This window comes from Megalobrama amblycephala, linkage group LG19 (assembly GCF_018812025.1).
Source record: "Megalobrama amblycephala isolate DHTTF-2021 linkage group LG19, ASM1881202v1, whole genome shotgun sequence".
Lineage (NCBI taxonomy): Eukaryota > Metazoa > Chordata > Actinopteri > Cypriniformes > Xenocyprididae > Megalobrama > Megalobrama amblycephala.
The window spans coordinates 38,968,087-38,988,983 of NC_063062.1; the positions used below are offsets into that span (position 1 = coordinate 38,968,087).

General features: G+C 38.5%; 1 protein-coding gene across 3 annotated transcripts; it reads left to right on the plus strand.

The window, feature by feature from the left end:
* The first annotated feature begins 898 nt into the window (after positions 1-898).
* Positions 899-20,694, plus strand: ap2m1b (adaptor related protein complex 2 subunit mu 1b). Of its 3 annotated transcripts, none has more exons than XM_048168276.1 (12): positions 900-1,080; positions 3,464-3,622; positions 6,743-7,008; positions 10,871-10,953; positions 11,184-11,189; positions 11,617-11,752; positions 11,895-12,039; positions 15,093-15,212; positions 15,300-15,435; positions 15,527-15,624; positions 17,578-17,689; positions 18,251-20,694. In XM_048168276.1, exons 2-12 carry the CDS (start codon positions 3,549-3,551, stop codon positions 18,383-18,385), a joined length of 1,311 nt encoding a protein of 436 aa, XP_048024233.1. In that variant the 5' UTR covers positions 900-1,080; positions 3,464-3,548; the 3' UTR covers positions 18,386-20,694. The 3 variants fall into 3 exon arrangements, with proteins under 3 accessions (XP_048024235.1, XP_048024233.1, XP_048024234.1); XM_048168277.1 differs by having other exon boundaries at positions 3,508-3,622; XM_048168278.1 differs by lacking the exon at positions 11,184-11,189 and having other exon boundaries at positions 899-1,080.
* The last annotated feature ends 203 nt before the right edge of the window (positions 20,695-20,897 follow it).

Here is a 20,897-nt window from a genome sequence, read left to right on the forward strand (position 1 = left end):
GCGGAAAGCGGAAGCACGTGCAAAGAGATATTTTGTGTTTATAAAGCATAAACGGTGGTTTTTTTTTTTTTAAATGACCGATTGTTTCTCTAGATAAGACCCTTATTCCTCGTCTGTTATCGTTTAAAGCCCTTTGAAGCTGCACTGAAACTGTCATTTTGACCTTCAACCGTCTGGAGGCCATTGAAGTCCACTATAAGGAGAAAAATCCTGGAATGTTTTCATCAAAAACATTAATTTCTTTTCGACTGAAGAAAGAAAGACAAACATCTTGGATGACATGGGGGTGAGTAAATTATCAGGAAAATTTTATTTAAAAGTGGACTAATCCTTTAATTACCATTATATGTCCGACGTTGTAATACCATTGATACCATTGTGCAGCGTTTATCTTAGTAAGTTGAACAAGTGGATCTCTGAGCTTGTGTGAGTGAGTGGAGGCGGGGCTAATTTGCATATCTTGGATGACATGGGGGTGAGTAAATTATCAGGAAAATTGTATTTGAAAGTGGACTAATCCTTTAAGGCATGAAGAATTTTTTTCACAGAAAAAAACTTTAAATATGTAATTTTGGTGATCAAAGATGAGTTTTAAGGGCTAAAATAATTGACTACAGGAGGACTTTAAGTATTATTTATTTAAGCACACCTATAGCGTCAGCCCGCTAAACCACTGTAGCCTACCTGTGAGCATTTTTGTTTTCGTTTGTTACCTGCCATCAAACTGAGGCTTTCCTACATCTCAAATATAGAGTGTCCCTTTTACCTAAATGACCTTATTTTCTTCAGCGGAGGTTGGCAAGTCAAGTTAAGATTAGAGTTCAGTACGCATAGAAAGCATTGGATGTCCTCAATAATATCGTGAAACCAACATGTGTGTGCGTGCGCGCGTGTCAGCTGACGGCTGCAGAGGGAGGGAGGAGCGGGCGACATCTTGGATTCATGAGTGAACGGTGACCGCAGCCTGAAACACAAAATACACTCAATAACTCAGAGCTTCGGTCAGAACCGAACACAGCTGTCTCTGCTGAGCCGGTCCAGGTCCGGTCCGGAGGGAGACACAGAGACAGACACGCAGAGGTGAGTGAGAGAGAGAGAGTGATTGAGTGAATCCACCGGTCCGGACAGTCGTGACACAACCGAGCTGGGCTAGTTAGTTAGCTTAACCAGCTAACTAGCCGGACGCGGGTGTTTTACGTTATATTCACGAATGGAAATATGTTAAATGAATAAAGTGGATTAATTGGGACTCGTTATTTAAAGAAAACGCAATACTTTTAAAATCGTGATGTTTGAGAGTTTGAATGGGAAGAGCTGCGGCTCGCGCCACATACCTTTACATTCAACGATATCGTCTGTTTCACACAAGCATTTTAAATTAAATAATAATCTCTTTTTCATAACGATACTATAATATAGAATCTGGATTGAATGTGTTTGTTTATTAGCGTCTTGTGATTTTTGAGGCGACACAGGCAGTCCGCAGTGGGCTGGTCTGAGCCTCCATCCGCAAAAATAGTAGATGCGGCAGAGGATTATACATTTATTAAAATCATTATTGGAAATAATGATTTTTTTTTATTATTATAAAGTCTACGCCAGCATTTCCATGTGAACTCTTCTATTTTTCCATTAGCAGCCATGATGGATGCTGTAGAGCTGAGAAATGACATCATCATCAAAATATGCATCATGTTTATGAATATTCAAATATATTCATAAGCACTGGAACTGTTTTGGTGTCCCAGTAATCATTCCTAATGTTGTTTTATCGAGTGGGGTGTAATCTAGTGTACACGCTATGCAGACTGACTGTATATTAATATTAATTTCACTCACAAATCATTGCAGAGGTTACGCCTGCCTGCATAATCATGTTCAGGTTAATTTTGGTTGAATTACAAACAGCTGTTATCTGTTCTTGTTATTTTTCTGCTTTGTTAAATGGCAGGGGTCCTGTCATCCAGAGAGATGACAGTGACTGGGAAATGTCAGTTTAACCCTGTAAAGTCTATGAAATAATAGTCAAATTCTAGTTTACTGAACCTATGGACAAAATATAATATACAAATACAAATGTTTTATTTTTAAGTGAACACAAAAGGAGATGTTTTGCAGAATGTCCACGCTGCTCTTTTCCATTCAATGAAAGTGAATGAGCGCAGTGCTGTTGAACAGCATCGTAAAAGTAGTGTGCATGGCTTGTGTCCTTATAAATTTGTCTGTCATCTTAAAGGGATAGTTCACCCTAAAATGAAAATTATTCTAGGGCTGGGACAATACATCGACTCTCATTTCATCTGGAGCGATTCTGATATTTTCAGATATTTTTTATTTGATTTTTTTTTTTCTCTCTCGAATTGATTCTGAGCTTAGTTTTTAAACAGCAGATGGCACTGCTATACATGCTTTAGAAACACTTGTACAATGCCTGCTTCCAGTTCCTTTACACACACCACTTAAACCTATCTCGCATCCTAAAAGCTTCCCAAGTTGCAAGTATATTTAACCACTCACATGACTCAGCCGAAAGCATGAGTCTTCTTCGTGAGCGTTTGAGAGTGTGCAATTGAAAACTAGCCATCTGCTGTTAAAACTAAGCTCAGAATTGATTATCTGGATAGATCCAGATTCATTGTATCAATTGAGAATCGATGTATTGTCCCAGCCCTAAATTATTCCATAATTTACTCACCCTCAAGCCATCCTAGGTGTATATGGCTTCCTTCTTTCAGCCAAACACAGAGTTAAATAACATCCTGGCTCTTCCCGGCTTTGTAATGGCATTGAATATTGTCAGAGTTTTTGAACCTCCAAAAAGCATATCCATCCATCATAAAAGTAATCCATACGACTCCAGTGGGTTAATAAAGTCCTTCTGAAATGAAGCGATAGGTTTTTGTAAGAAAAATATCCATATTTAAAACATTACAAATTATAATCACTGGCTTACAGCAATGTCGTGCCAGTTACACTTTCTTCGTAAGTTGAATACAGAAGGCGGTCTGGCGAAAGCTAGTTATTATTTAACTTGTTAAAAAATTGATATTTTTCTTACACAAACGCATCGCTTCACTTCAGAAGGCCTTTAATAAACCTCCAGAGCCGTGTGGGGTATGTTTATGATGGATGGAGACACTTCCTTAAGCTCATACTTGTTGGTCCCATTCACTGCCATTATAAAGCTGGGATGCATCAGGATATTTATTAATATAACTCCCATTTTGTTATCATCAGAAAGAAGAAAGTCATATACACCTAGGATGGCTTGAGGGTGAGTAAAGCTTGGAGTAATTTTTATTTTTAAAGTGAACTAATTCTTTTTTCCTTATTTGTCCTCTTTTTTTTCTTCTTTTTTTTCTCTATATTTTTACATTTAAGAAATTTAAAAAACAGAATAAGCTAAGTTCAGTGCAACAAATATAACCATGGCATGAACATACAATTAAATTGTTTTTGGCAGATTATCTTTCCAGTGACTGACAGCTTGGCTCTGCCTCTCTTCAGTTTTCCAAAATGGCCTGTAAACAGTGAGTGAGACCAACACCATGATCGGAGGACTCTTCATCTACAACCACAAGGGCGAGGTGCTGATCTCCCGTGTCTACCGTGATGACATCGGGTAAGTCAGTGTGGTTTGTAAAATGTTTGAGGTTGTGTTTCGACTGGTGGGAAGATAGTCTTTGATTGCGTCAGCAGGAAGTATATCTAGGTTTTAACATCAAGGGTATGCGTTCTTGTATTTTAGCTCTTACCTTTGTGCTCCTTTAAGCTCCTATCGTTTTTGGCCTCTGTAGGCATAATAGCAATCAAATGTTGCGACCCTCCTCTTTTTATTTTTTTTTTTAAACTCAGTATGACCCAGTTCTGCACCTTCAGTAGGGATATGAAGAGAAAGGGGAGAGTGAGACTTTTAGAACACGGCCTGTGATTGCGTGGAAGTTCCGTTCTGGAATATTCAGGCAACCGTCTAGTCATGGTCTGTTCAGGGAAGGGTTGCTATGGATACAGTGGGTCTGTACGTCGCTGCCAACTCATACTGTCGCAGTGTGTGTGCTCATGCATGCATGCAGGGCTGTATGAAAAAGAGAGATCATTAGATGAAGTAGCAGTGCGTGTGCATGTCGAGTGTGCCTGGAGGACAGAGGGGCTGAAAACGTGTATGTAGCGTAAAAACGGACAGCTGAAATGAAGTGATGCTTATTTTATAAACCCAGAGATAAGCTAAATGTAAGTTTGATTCCAACGTCTAGTAAGTTGCCTACCTAGACGGCATATCTTTAATTTTTAAAAAATGTTGGTTATCATGTTTAATCAAAATGTCATAACTGGATCTTCCTGTGAAAATGGCAGACTTGTCATGCTAATGCCAAACTGTCTGAATCAACTGTAAATCACTTTTCTTGTGTGCTTTGCTTTAGGATCAGTATAATAAGTGTTGCTTTCTCCAGAGACTTCCACCCCAAGGTGTTGACTTGGGGTGTGTTCACACTTGGCAGGATTGGTTCGATTAAAACAAACTCTGGTGCGATTGCTCTGTTACTGTGGTCCATTTGAATGAGTGTAAACGCTGCCATCCATACCCTGGTACACCAAACAAGTGGACCCTGATCTGCTTTCAAATAGGGCTGGGCGATATATCGCATGCGATTGTCACGCGCATTTCGTCAGTAAAGCCGGTTCCCTGATTACTGTGAAATCGTCATCACCTGCTTTCAAATGGAGCGGCATTTAATAGACAGAACCGTAGATCACTGACAAGCTACGCAATATCGCGTTCATTATCGCAGATGAATCGCCTTCGATAATGAACGCGATATTGCATAGCTTGTCAGTGAACTACAGCTCTGTCTATTAAATGCCGCTCCATTTGAAAGCAGGTGATGGCGATTTCGCGGTAATCAGGGAACCGGCTTTACTGACGAAATGCGCGTGACAATCGCATGGGATATATCGCCCAGCCCTACTTTCAAACAAACTCTGTTGCGGTTCAACAGATATATGAACGCAACACGGACCAAAGACATGTAAATGAACCAAAAACAGGACACAATGTCACAAAACGTGACCCTAAAAAGGACAGAACGCATCTCCTTTTTTCTTTTTTGTATCTTTAGATTCGGTGTTAAACAGTGTGAATGCTAAGCGAACCAGGACTGATATCGTGTCCTAACCATACGCAATGCGATAAGATTCCAGTGACAAACAATTTGTCTGTCCACACCAGATGCAACGTGACTATGAGAAGCAATAAAGTCAATCAAAAATCACTGCCAATCAGAAGAACGCATGGGCGGGCTCTCTCTGCAAGCTCCCGGTGTTGTGCCGAATTTCGACCCGACCCCCTTCCAAATTATCACCCCCCCCGCATTGAAGTCGCTACCTGATTGCCTAATCTTAACCCCACCCATAATCCTAATCCCTCCCCCACACCTACTCCTAAACCTACCAATAGACCCTTTTCACATATCCGGGTTTCTCAGAAGCGGAAGTCATCATAGTTGTGTAAAATTCTATAGCGGTGAATGAGAGAATACATTAAATATATATTTTGTTTTCATTTGCTCAAATAGCAAAAGAAAAACTTCACAATAGTGTTTTCACAACTTTTAAATAGAGAGCGATTGATAACGGCAGTCAGAAGAGAGAAAGATGTCATTTTTACTGTCACTCCCATAGCCGCTGTATTAGAAACACCCTCACAGCAGCGTTAACTAGATTTTTGTTATTTGATGCAAAGGTAATATAATACTAGGTATAGTGTTATAAATGTACCTAAGTTTTAAAAAAAAAAATGAAAATATAAATTTTTTTTGCAGTATTTAAAATATTGATGACTGTTAAAACACATCATCACAGTCTGTGAAAAGGGTCCATACTAGGGGGGTAATAATCAGGCAGGGGGTCGAAATTCGCCACATCTGGTACTGACTATGAAATGGATAAGTACATAATCAAATTCATGAATTTTACACTATTTTAACATTATTAAAAATACATACTGAGTTACTGAAACAATGTTTGTCTTTGAATACACTTGTCTGTTAACAATAAGTTGACCGTTTGAATGTTCTTGTTTCCTTTTATTAATTTTGAAGATCTGAGGTGAATTGTCCATTGTTGCTTTCAGTGCAGCTATAAAAGACACACAAAATGATATTTAAATGTTAGACACTTTTAACATTAAATAAAGTGCATAAACAGTACCTGAGATTATCGTTATCATGCTTTGTGTTGTTCCAGCTGCGACGTAGCAGAAAAATAGAAACCGTTTCTAAAATAGAATCATTGTGTGTCGCAGCTAGTTAGGACAAAAACTCAGATTAACATAGAAAAGATACCTTTTATCACGTCACAGCCTCGCGTCTGGTTAGGACATGGTGTAAATGTGTCACTTTGTCCAAGAGAATGGAACCAGGGTGTGAACACACCCTTAGAAAGTAGCTTGTTATGTAGGCAGTGAGGCAGCTCACTAGGTTTTGAAGTAGAGCTATAGCGTTGTGCTCCAGTCAGTAGTTGAGTTTTTGGCAGCAAAACTGTGAGTGATTCTGCTGGGTTGCAGCTTTCATTGGAACTAACAGCTTTTGAGTTACCAGCCCCTGATGTTTGATTAGGCTGCAACTAATTGTTATTTTTCCAATCAATAAATCTGTCAATTATTTTTTGATTAGTCAATTAACCTAACGGTTATTTTCAAATAAATCTACACCAATCTCACACCACCCCAATGGTCTTTCTGCAGGAGGAATGCGGTGGATGCGTTCCGTGTGAACGTGATCCACGCACGTCAGCAGGTGCGCTCGCCCGTCACAAACATCGCCCGAACCAGCTTCTTCCACGTCAAGCGCTCCAACATCTGGCTGGCTGCCGTTACCAAGCAGAATGTCAACGCAGCCATGGTGTTTGAGTTCCTCTACAAGATGTGTGACGTCATGACCGCCTATTTCGGCAAGATCAGCGAGGAGAACATCAAGAACAACTTTGTGTTGATCTACGAGCTTCTAGATGGTACGATGACTCCCTTCTCCATTCAGCAGAATTATCTTTCCATTATTATTACCATAGTAAAGATATAATTACCTCTATCTATTGCTTGACTGTAACGTTGATTATACTGCAGTTCCCTTCTTTGCCAGTTCCAGCCACGAACTCTTACCACGACTGTTGTGCTGTTGTTTTTTTAGGTTTTGATTTTTATGAAATGTTAATGAGAAAATCGAAGCCTAAAGAAAATACTGCACAGACAGACAGACATCTCCTCTGCTCCCTGAGATGGATGCTGTTGATTCACATTTGAGCTCAAGTCAAGTCACATTTATTTAAATAGCACTTTATACAATACAGATTGTTTCAAAGCAGCTTCACAGTAATTAACGGGACAATAACAGTGTCAGTATTGCAAAGTTATAACTATAAAGCAAACTATAAAGCAGCTTTGCAGAACTGTGTCATTAGTGATTATATTGTACCATAACCTTAAAATCCCTTTCCTGCAGTAACTTTTTTTTTTTTTTTTTTTTTTTTTTTTTTTTTTGGACAACCAGTACCTGTTCACTTGACAGACTTTACAATGGCCGAATGCAATTATCACACATTTTTCAAATAAATTCCAGCCTATGATTGTTGGGAAAGTATATAAAATATAACCATGTTCAAAGGAACAAAAAAAAAAGAGGATAAATTGTCTTTTTGCTTCAATGTAAAAAATTTTTTTTAAATCATAATAAAAATATAAATAATTATAGTAACAATTACATTTAAATAATATAATTAAGTTTATATTAATAATATTTAAGTTATTTTAAATTTTGGTTTGTGTCATTGTGTCATTTTCCTGACCCCCCCAAAAAAGAATGTTTATTATAAATGAGTACGTTAGGGATGGGAGAAAAAAAAAATTTGATTATCTGATGCATCACAATTCTCTCTTCAGTGTATCTGAGATTCATTTTACCTTAAGATGCACGATGGCATTATGTGTGCTCTAGAAACAGCCATATTCTGCTTGCTTCAAATCCTACACACACACAAACCCTCGACCCTTCCATAAAATAATCTTCTATAAAATTCTATAAGATTGAAGCGAATTACAAGGGCAATCGCAGGCTTTATTGCACAGGAAAATGCGCTGTGAGAAATACGTGCTTTGCTACAATGTGTGGCCTGCTGGCATTTTAGTGTTTTCCCTTAAAAATGCTCCCCGAAGGCATCATTTTTGCCATTTGCAATGCAGTTGACCTATATATTCAATACACAAAATTCACTTACTAACAGACAGCTGCTTTCAAATGCTCACATTCGCTTTGAGGAGCACTCACTGTGTGCGTGATTCTGTGTAAACGGTTAAAGAGTTCATCCAAAAATGAAAATGCTCAAGTACACAAATGAAAATCTTTTGGATGAAATTCGAGTGATTTTCCTCCATTGGTAGCTACACAACTACCACTTTGATGCTTCAAAAAGTTCATAAACGGATCATAAAACTAATCCATATGAATTGAGCGGTTTAGTCCAAATTTTCTGAAGAGACCGATTTAATTTAGGTTTTTATTCCCATATAAACAATAATCAGTGAACATAAACAGAAGCTCAATGAACCTGCTTGACACGCAAAAAAAACAAACCACTTAAACGTCCTGCGTAACTAGGGCTGTAACGATATGCGATATGAAACCGAAATCGCGATACGCAGGTCCACGAACCTGTATCGCGATGTGAGAAGGCAGAATCGCGACACACCCCTTCCAACTCCCAGAGTTATCCTTCCTGTCCAGATCCAATGCTACCACATTTTTAAATTACTATAAGTATTAGGGGTGTAACGATTTATCGTAGATGGTGTGTCTCAATCAGCTCTCTAGTTCAGTAAGTGTTTCGGGCACACATTAAATCTTGCAAGCAGGTTTAAACGTTTCTCATGTCAGTCTCTTGCATGGTCGCGTGAGAAAAGTCGTGGCTTTCTTTCACCGCAGTGCACAGCAACAGCTGTGCTCACAGAAAAGCAAAAGACGCTTGCGATGCTTTGCTTTAAGAAGTTCTGTGGGGTCCGTTCACATATTGCGTCTTTTCCGCGTGCAAGTCAGTTATTATTTTCAAATGTAGCCGGGCGGCAGGCGAGCTCATAATGGGATCAACGCGGTCGCGACGCGCATGCAATTCTCAACTTCTCAGAATGCCGCAAGCGCACCGCAGGTTGTGTGACAAGAATCAACCGATCAGCTATGGCCTTTCCGTAACAAAACATCAAAAGCTCAGCCAAACAGCTGATCATAGCTGTACATGGTGGTTTTTATATCTTATCTCCATCAATATATCTCGTAGTAAAACTAATGCAAGGGCTAGAAATCATTTATCCTTTGCAGAAACATCCTGATCCTCTTGGAGAGCTCAGTTCATGGTTGCATAGCAACGACCGACGCCACGGGAGCGCAAGCGCTTTGGAAAGAAGGAGAAGCGGTGCGGCCGCGCCTTCCATGCGTTTTTAGACGCGATATGTGAACGGCCCCTATTCATAATTCTAAGTTCATGTTAAATTTAACATTTTTTTTCAGTGACAGACAGCCCTATTCAACTGTTAATTTGAATACAGAAGGTTTTTATTAAAATTTTATATTTATTTATTTTATTGAAATGTGATCTTGTATGTACAACAAGGAAAATTATTGAAATTTGTTCATGTTTTTTTAATAAATCTTGTTTGAATTTCAGTTTCATTTTGTTCAAAATATCGTGATACGTATCGTATCATGAACTCCGTATCGAGATACGTACCGTATCGTGACCTGAGCGTATCGTTACACCCCTATGCGTAACACACAAGGATGAACCTCATTGGTTCTCGCACGTCAAGCAAACATGCTTGAGCTTCCGTTTGCCACAGCTGATGTGTGAGTTGATGAATGTTTATATTTGAATAAAAGCCTAAATTAAATCTGTTTATCATATAAAGTGATCAAGTCTCTTCAGAAAATTTGGACAAATCTTTTCAATTCATGTGGATTAGTTTTACGATTTCTTTATGAACTTTTTGAAGCGTCAAAGTGGTAGTTGCGTTGACTGTCAATGGAGGGACAGAAATCTCTGATTTCATCAAAAAGATCTTCATTTGTGTTCTGAAGATGAACAAAAGTCTTATGGGTTTGGAACGACATGAGGGTGAGTAATTAATGACAGAAATTTAATTTTTGGGTGAACTATCCCTTTGAATGCACTTGCATCTCAAAATGCTTTTATGACGAAATTAGTCTAAACACAGTAATGTCTTTAGGGATTAGACAAACAGGACAAAACATCTGATCTGTCGAAACAGATCTGTGCATTAGTGTGTATGCAACCTTTTAGATTCCCTCTCTCATCAGTAATAATCAAACAGCAAAAAGCTGAGAGAGAAAACTCTCATTGATCATAACTGGAAAACGTTTAGATACTTAAAGCTCTCTGTTTATTGCTTTAAATGGTTTCTTTGTTTATCTTTATTATTTACTACTTGCTTGTATGTTTTGAAGCTATACTTAGTCAGTTGAAAATTCTTAACACACAATTGTTTTAATTACATTTTTAATTTAATTATTTTAAAAAGTACTTATAATTAAGTAATTAAATAAAAAAATTCTCAAATAAATGTAAGATTTAAAGTCAGTAAACTAATTAATTAATTAATTAAATAATAAATATAGATCAAGAATTGTTTTGGAATCTGATTGTGACTCCCAGAATCGGATCAGATCATGAGGTGCCTAACGATTCCCAACAGACATGAAAAAGACATGGGCTTAAAGCTCAAAACTCCTGATTTCCTGGAGTCTGTAGAGCAGTGCTACTTTATTAGTTCAACACATACTCATAGTTTGTCTCTTTGCCCTCACTATAGAGATCCTGGATTTTGGGTACCCCCAGAACTCTGAGACCGGAGCCTTGAAGACCTTCATTACTCAACAGGGTATTAAGAGCCAGGTAAGTTCTGCTTGACACACCAGCATATGGTTCATTTGGTTTCTTAATATGCTTTATGAGAATGGACACTATTAATGTACCTGTAGCAGAAGTGTGTAAATCTGAGTTTATGGAGCACAGCCTTTATTTGAAGCATGTGGAAACTGAACTGTGTGTTAATGTTTCTGACACCCTCGTCTTCACATCACCGCTCACCACGTGACTGATGACCTGTAATTCACTGCGCCCAGCATCATGTAAGCACAGTTATTCTTTTACAATTATAGAGTAGTGACATTTTTGTTGGCCAACCCGGAAGTCACTCTGGTTCCCTCAACAAAACCCCAATGGGTTTTTTGCATTGGTGTTTTATGTCGTCGTTGAATAAAACGTGAAAATATTTTGAGTTTGTGTTCACCACAGACCTTATTTCAGGCATTTAACCAAAAACCCATTCAAAAAACCCACTGACTTTAGGGTGATGGAACCGGATGTGTTAATGGTAACTTTTTTACGGGTTTTGGCCTACAAAAGTACATCATCCCTGCAGTCCTTTATATCTCACATTTATATTTTCAATGATGTTTTCACATGACAACTCGTAATGTGTAAAATACAAAATGTCTGGCTCGTATTTTGGCTGTGCTCATGTTTCTCTCGCATGCTATACGTTGCGTTCTTCAGACGAAAGAGGAGCAGTCTCAGATTACCAGTCAGGTCACTGGACAGATCGGCTGGAGACGTGAAGGCATCAAATATCGCCGCAATGAACTCTTCCTGGATGTACTGGAAAGTGTGAACTTGCTGATGTCACCGCAGGGTGAGAGTTACTGTCCTCTACTGGACAAATAGTTACAGTAGATTCATGGTTGAGAATTACAGTACTACTATTTTTAATGTCATCCATCACTGTGTAATGAAACTGCACAAAGTGATTGTATTCTGTGCGTCTGTGTGTGCAGGTCAGGTGTTGAGTGCCCATGTGTCAGGGCGTGTGGTGATGAAGAGCTACCTGAGTGGAATGCCAGAGTGCAAGTTCGGCATGAACGACAAGATTGTCATCGACAAGCAGGGCAAAGGTGGCACTACCGATGACTCAGGCAAGAGGTGAGTTGGATGACACTCGTATGGAAATGTGAGGGCTGCTGTGATGAGTAAACCATTGAACAAGAGGGTTGACATATAATGACTCCTCATAAGGTCAGAGTAAAGTGTTCTAAATTTAAATTTTAAACATTTAAAAATTCTGCTTTTTTAAAATGAAATTTAATCTAGTATTGGCATTTGTATCACTATCTCACAAACCACCTGCAGTTCTATCATGAGCCCCTAGAGGTTCACAAACCCACATTTGGGAACCCCCCAAAAAAACAAAAAAAAAACAATCATACAGCAAAAAAAAAGGGTTAGTTCACCCAAAAATGAAAATTCTGTCATCATTTACTCGCCTTCAAGTAGTTCCAAGCCTGTATGAGTTTCTTTCCTCAGTTCAGCACAAAAGAAGATATTTTAAAGAATGCTGGTAACCAGACAGTTCTTAATCTTAATGCATTAAGCACTTTCTTTATAATGGTTTTCTATGGGAAAACTTTTAATATGGAATTAAGTGTGTGGCATTAATATTCTGTGTGCATCTGCATTAAGCTGAGTGTGGTCTTTTGTTTAGTACATTAGTACAAACCTTGTGAGAATAACTGGTGGGAAGCAGAGGAAAGCTTTGTTTTGCCCTCCAGGTGGGCATTCTTATAAGTGTGTAACGTTTAAGAATAGGGACTTTTCACAGTCCAGTCAGTCCCGACTGATAAAGTCCTGTTGAATGTTTTGTTTTACTTGGAAGTGCATTACATTGTTGAAGTAAAATGAGCCGCGAAAGCCATTTTATGTTGACTTTAAGGACTAAATCATTTATAGCATATGCTATAGTCATGTTTTGATTATAGTAGCATCCTCAGAATAATCTTTGATAAAGCCTTATAAGCGCCCAGGAGAACAAAAGTGCTGAAAGGTAAGATGTGCCATGAAGTGCAGAACATTTGTACACGATAATTACAGGAAATCTCACGTGGAGCACATTCATTCCCTGGCTCCATTATGTCCTGTAACATACCGTCTTAGTCTCGCTCTCCCCCGTTGCCTTTTGTGCTGGTAGGTATTTGTATCTTTATTGAGGAATGTTTCATTCTGAGGTGCCGTTTGTTTTAGCCCTTTATTTTTTCCATTTTTTTTCTGTTGATTTGTGTGCCTCTCTCCTCTCTCCCGCTGGACTTCAGTGAGTTGGGAGGCAGGTAGCGTAACTCTCACTCCTGACATCACCTGATCTGTCACCTCCACTCAGTCCTGTCTTAGCCGTTTGTCAGCTGTCTTTGTGTCATGCCATCAAACGTCTCAATAAAGATGATCTTTTTGCATGGGATGACACTGCCTTTGCCTCCTGATATGTGAGGAAGTGTTTAGCGGCTCTAAGTGAAGGAGCGTAGCTTTTTCTTCAGTTCATTTGTCTCGTCTCATACCGACAGTCTTTCCCCCGTCTTGTTTTACTGAAGAACCCCTTACCTGAACTGATAGCCACTCTCATTAGAGTCTGTGTTAAAGTTTATCTCTTTTCTTGTGACCCCTCAAACGCCTCCCCTCCTCGGCTCTGACCACAGCATAATGCTTTATTTCTTCTAATCTGGTATCAGCAAATCACAAACCTTGCAGTTTTGTTGTGGTCACAGTGCTGGAAGCAAACATCCTTCTCAATATAATAGCAGTATATAAGTCATGTTGTGCATTATGGGTAATAGAGGTTGGCGGTATGACTAGAATCTTGCATAATCTAATAACAGTATATATTACAATATACACTAGCGTTCAAAGGTTTAAGGGTCAATATGATTTAAAAAAAAAAAATTAATACTTTTATTTAGCTAGGATGCATTAAATTGATCAAATGTGACAGTAAAGACATATATATTGCTACAAAAGATTTTAAATATTTTTTATTTGAATGTTTTATTTAATCCTGGGAAAAAAATGTATCGCCGTTTCCACAACATATGAAGCAGCGCAACTGTTTTCAACAATGATGATAAGAAATGTCTCTTGAGCAGAAAATCATCATATTAGAATGATTTCTGAAGGATCATGTGACACTGAAGACTGGGGTAATGATGCTGAAAATTCTGCTTTGATCACAGATATAAATTACATTTTAAAATATATTATAACAGAACAGTTCTTTTAATATTGTAATATTTCACAGTTTAACTGATTACTTTTTTATTGTTTAAATAAATGCTGTCTTGGTGAGCACAAGAAACTTTTATTGACCTCAAAACTTTTGAAATGGTAGTATCATTATTTTTAATGGAAATTAAATAAAAATGGTTTAGAATAACACTTTATTTTACAGTGTCCTTGTTACACGTTATATGTACTTACTGTAATTACATGCAAGTAACCTTAAACCAAATCCTATTCCTAACCATAATTTTATAGTAAGTATGTATAATGTATAATAAGTACAATGTATAAGTACACCATAACAAGGACACCTTCAAATAAAGTGTCACCTGGTTTAGATAATAAGACTTTTTTCACTGGATAATTCACTGAATAAAAGATGTAAATTTTATTCACTGAATAAAGGATGTTACTTTATTTGGATCTTGGACATATACATGTACAAACTAATGTCACATTATGCGACACAAGTACACAAAACAAATTTGACTCTAAATTCTGATTGGATGAGCCACATTCAAAGCGGTTATAAAGTACTCCACGTATCAGTTAAAATCTCCATAAATGCGGCAAGTCGTGAAGTAACTTGACAGTCTATGTAAAGCCCGGCTTGTGTTGTGCCTAACAACACATCTTAGCACGTTTTTCCTCATTTTGACTTGTTTGGGACACGTCACACTTTGTATTTTCACATTATTCCATGTTTCTTCATCACTCTAACATGTAAATACATAAAGTAGTCCTTCTCACCAATAGCCATCTAAATATATGTCTTGCGTTATATCAAAATCTCTACCAGTTGACACTTTCCTACCGTCACACAGTATATACTGTCATGCCGCCCACCCCTGATGAGTAATGTGTGTGTGGTCTCTCTGCAGTCTCTGCTCATTGCTTCATTGTTGCGTTTCTCTCCTCTGTGTCCCCTGCTGCAGTGGGAAACAGTCCATTGCGATCGATGACTGCACGTTCCATCAGTGTGTCCGTCTCAGCAAGTTTGACTCGGAGCGCAGTATTAGCTTCATCCCTCCCGACGGAGAGTATGAGCTCATGAGGTCAGTGAAGAAAGTGTGTGTGTGTGTGTGTGTGTCTTAGCTGTGTGACAAAAACGCAAGCACACAATGACAGCACCCTTGTCTCAGGTACCGCACCACTAAAGACATCATCCTCCCTTTCCGCGTCATCCCGTTGGTCCGTGAGGTGGGCCGCACCAAACTGGAGGTAAAGGTGGTGATCAAGTCTAACTTCAAGCCCTCCTTGCTAGCACAGAAGATAGAGGTGAGACTGACACCAGAAATAACCTTCATTAGTCTTAAAATGTCCGATGGACATGCTATATTGGTTGTACATGATGTGTGTGTCTCTACAGGTGCGCATTCCTACTCCACTCAACACCAGTGGGGTTCAAGTCATCTGTATGAAGGGAAAAGCCAAGTACAAAGCCAGTGAGAACGCCATTGTTTGGAAGTACGGCTTGATTTTACCTCCAGCACAAGTTCATTATCTTCATTTGCATTTTCATCTGTTTTGGCAAATTTTTGCCCAGTGCAGATGTTGAGACATTTGTTTGAGTATCTGGGATAAAGTAATCACTACTTGACAAGGTAGATCAGGCCATTCTCACATTACCATCAAAATGTTCAGTTTCAAATACCACAGTTTCATTTTCCTCTTCTACTTAGGAAGTGAGGATCTGATAAAACCAAACTCACTACATTCTCATACAAGACTTCTTGCAAAAACATAAAAAAATTTACCGACCCCAAAATTTTTGAATGATAGTGTAGTTATTTTTGATGGAAATTAAGTTAAATAAAAATGGTTTAGATATTAAATAAGACATAATTTTGGTTAAATCACTGAATGAATGATACTTAATCTGATTTATTTTCTCATTATTTGGAACTATTTTGCAACACATTATATTTAAATATTCAGTTTCAAATCCCACTGTTTAGTTTTAGCTTTCTACTGAGTGAAGATCTGATAAAACAAAACTCGCTTCAAGACATATTAACTGTGCTCCAATTGTGAAGGAGAACCTGAGAATATCAGAGAATTTTAAGTTTGTAATTTCCAGAATCTTAAATCAGGGAAATTTTCATTTAATCCATCCTTCTGTACTGTAGACTGTAAAAAAATATGGACCTCCTCTCTCTTCCATTGTAGAAAAGTGAAAGCCGCCAATGTCCCAATATGGCGCTGACATCTTTTGCTGATTCAGGAACTGAGTCTGCTCTTCACACTCCCGCAGAAACGGTTTACTGCAGAAAAACTCATTATGTTGGTGTGAAATAAACACATGGAAATGTGTTATGGAAATGTAGAAATTAAAGTGAAAGCTCCAATCTCCTCCTGAAAAAAAAAATCTGTTGGCCCCTCAGTGACTGCTTTGATCAGAGAAGCTGTCAATCACAGCTTTCAATCATGACATCACACCCCCGTTTTTATAGCATCAAATTACTTAAACCAAACTTATTTAAAATAAAAAAACAAACTTGAACTAACATCAGAGTGATTAAAAACTACATAAAATGACAGAAACCATCTTTGGAAAAAAATTATTTGAAGTGTAATTTAATTGTTTAGTTTGTCTCATGTCCCAGAGGGCGGGGTTTATGACCGACACAGGGACCAACCACCTGGGGGTGATCGAGACGCATTGGCTTCACTTTTCAGGACTTGTGCGGCATGATTGGTCCGTACAGTAATAAATAGAATCATTTAAAGCTATTAATTCCAAGGATTGGTACCTGACATATAAATGAAAATCCTTCCCAAAATTGTCTTTAAACTCGTGATGAAATAGAAACAGTGGCAATTTCTTTCTTCCGTGTTATGATGTACAGCGTAATAACAGATAATCGAATTGGGTCATGGGCTAATGGTTAGAGAGTCAGACTGGTAACCCAAAGGTTGTGGGTTCGATTCTCAGTACCAGCAGGAAATGACTGAGGTGCCCTTGAGCAAGGCACCTTTACCCAATCTCTCCCCAGGCACCACAGTAAAATGGCTGCCCACTGCTCCAGGTGTGTGTGTCCACAATTTACAGTGTGTTTGTGTTCCTAATGTGTGTGCACTAACTTGGATGGGTTAGATGCAGAGGACAAATTCTGAGTATGGGTTACATTTATGAGTCATAAAATGTCATAACAGATCCAGTTATGACATTTTGATCAAAATTACAAGGTCAGTTTTCTTAAATTAAGCGTACATGAATTAATCTTTCACAGTAAGATCTAAAACATGCATTTAGAAAATAGATAGGGTGATTTTTCATTTCATGCCCACTTTAAAATGATTATAGAAATACCTTTGAGCAACTGGAAAAGCTGTGTGAATTCACTCATCAAAAAAAGTGTTGAATATTCATGACCTGCGATGCTTTACATGGAGCTGATTTTTGTTGTTCTTTTGTAGGATCAAGCGAATGGCTGGTATGAAGGAGTCTCAGATCAGCGCTGAGATTGAGCTGCTACCCACTAATGACAAAAAGAAGTGGGCTCGCCCACCCATCTCCATGAACTTTGAGGTCAGCTTGAATCCCTGAAGAGCCCCAAATACTTTCACACATGCAGACATTGACTTTAAACACTTCTTGTTCAGGATGTTCTGCAATTATTCTACAACAGCTTGATCTCTAAAACTGGATGAAAAATGTTTTATGTTCTGTTAAGTGACGAATCAGTTATGCTGATACAAATAGCAGTTTAAAAATGTTTTAGGTAACACTTTACAAAAATGTTTCATTTATGATCATTAGTTAATGCATTAACTAACATGAATTAACAATATATTTTTACAGCATTTATTAACCTTGGTTAATGTTAGTCAATACAAATGTTCATGTTGGTTCACAGTGCATTAAATAATGTTAACATGCAACTTTTGATCTTAAAAATGTATTAGTAAATCCTGAGATAAACATGAACAATACTTCTACAGCATTGATTAATCTTAATGTTAACTAATGTTTACAAATTAAACCGTATTGTAAGGTGTGTTGTTTTGAGATTCTGTTTTTAGATGGATTTTTTTTTTTAGGCAGTCTCTGTTTAACCAAGCTAAGTGTGAATTTTCTTTCTCTTTTCAGGTACCTTTTGCTCCATCAGGACTGAAAGTGCGCTACCTGAAGGTCTTCGAGCCGAAGCTGAACTACAGCGACCATGATGTCATCAAATGGGTGCGTTACATCGGCCGCAGCGGCATCTATGAGACCCGCTGCTAACAGCAGCCCCTCCGTGAGGAGGGGGGAGAGACGTAGACGAATAGTCGGGCGGGATGAACAGAGGACGAGGAGAATGGAGTTATTCATTGTCTCACTCTCCCCTCCCTCCCTCAACTTTTTATACGGGGCTCTGTTCACAACAAAAACAACAACAAAGGGAAACACTAAAAGAACATCCAAAACAACATCACAGATCAAAACAAATGTGTCCTTCAGAATAAAACGTAAAGTTTATCTGCAATGATAAAAATAGTTTATCCTCATCAGCCCCTCCAGAAGTTCACTTGCTATGAGATGAGATGTAAACCCCCACTCATTTCTCCTTTTCTAATTCTTCCACAACATGCATTCCAGACCCTCAGTCCCCATTGAATCCCAACTAATGTGGGGCCCTTTTCATCCCGTAATTAGCACTGAACCTGTGTTCCTGCTCACAGGCGCTATCAGTGTGGCCATTTCCTGCTCCTTAATCTCTTGGGGCTTTCGCACCGGACATTTCTAGGAACTAGTAGCCACCAGGGTGGTTCCATTAGAATTAATATTCCCAGAGGGCCGTTTTCCTGGTTGCATTCGCACTGCCAGTAGGAACTATGAAGTGACGTAAGCTGCGCTTGTTGTTGTGACTTTTATTTTGATGGAGCTGAGAACGCCAGAGCCTGAGAACACAGCGCTTGCATTCTCCATCTTCATTAGTTCACAGTTTGTTTAACAGCCTGTCTAATATCTATGTTATTAGATAGAACTATTACACAACGAAAGAAAGAACATTAGCGTTTGCCGTGTGGTTGATGTCCAATGTCACTAGCTGAGCAGAAATACATTGGTTTTGCTTGTTCCCTCAAAGTTGCGTTGTATTTTCTCCTTAACTCAAGAGGTCCATCTGTCATTGTTTTCCATGTTCGTAGAGTTAGTTTGTAGAGTAAATATATAGGCTATAATCTGTGTGTGTACATGGCTTTTTAAAAAAATGGCAGGTACCAGTGTTTCACGTGCGTTTGACCAGTCAGCATACACTTACGTCGCTGGTAGTTCCTATAGTGCTGGTTTAGACCCTACTCTGAAGTAGGAGCTAATTTAGTTTCCCCAGAAGGAGTCCCTAGAACTAAAATCCTTCCTAGTTCCTGCGGTGCGAACATGGCAAAATCCGGGTACTTCCGCCAATAGTTCTAAGAACTATGATAAGGTTCCTCCAGTGTGAAAGCCCCTTCTGTCTGCTAATCTGGACCCTGGAAACATTACCCTTCATGCTTCATTTTTGTAGTTGTGTCTCCTAAGAGTATTAGTTAGGTATCGTCCATGTTCTTGTTCTCAGTGAATTGGTGTAAATGTTAAGCCAATGGCCCCACAATGTTCTTGAGCGTAAACTTTTCATTGGTCATTTTACGTACGTAAGTTACCATTTTGTCTTAATTTTTTTTTGTCTCAATATAAAAGAATTTCTCTGTGACCAAAATGAGGTGCGAGGATGTTTGAATTAAAGCAACAAACCGTACTAATGCTTAAGTCCAGCTGTCTGTGTGCATATACAATACTATATACACTGTAACAAAACCACCACGGCGATTTAGACGAGTTTTAGCTTTCATTTGGTGTCATATAGTGACTGGCGTGTACGTGTGTGGGTCAGGGGTCCCCAACATCTCTCAGGGACTTTGCATTTGTGTGCTTAACATTCTTTCCATGTCACACTTTAACTTTCATCAACATTTGCCACTTTGTTTACTTGACTGAAGTTTACTGTGCATTTCAACATTTCTCCTGAGATTAGTTTGCCTGCAAATGCAACTTCAAAAGGACGCATTTCACTAAATACATAAGAGAGGGGCTAGAATATTAGGGAGTCCCTTGGATTGTTCCTAGGGATGATCTCTAAACCTCTTTCTTTAGTCCTGATCTAAGGCAGGAGATTTGGGAGATGTCAAAACATATAAGCCGTGTCTGCCTTTAAGGTCTATAACACCGTGCTCGTTCCTTTCATGTGCATGAAAACTCTTCACTCTGCGGAAGACTCCGGAGGATTTATCTTAATGCGAATGCATTTTGGTTGAACAGCACAGAGATGGAAGCACAGTTTAGTTGACAAAAACTGTCTGGCCTTGACATTTGTGCTATCTGCGTTGTTTAAGGCAACACTTCAAACTCGATCCTGCAGATTTAAGTGTGCATCATCTTGAACACTTTTGCCATAAACTTACACTGTCTGATGTGTTTCAGCTCTGAGAGGTGATGAGGCTCCTTTTGCAGTGTATTGTCTTCATTTGGTAACTTTGTGATGTTGTCTTAATCCTAATAAAATGTGTAATCAATTACTCTTAGTGGAGTTGGTGTTTTTTTTTATATTATATGAATATTGTTTCATTTGTATGCCATTTTAAATTAGGTATTTAAGTCTTCTCACAATCATTGTCGTGATTGACAATCTACCCCACACTTTTTTTTTCAGGATGTGAATCTATGGAAGCTTTTTATTTCACAATTCTTACATTTTCTCGCAGTTGTGAGTTTATCTCGC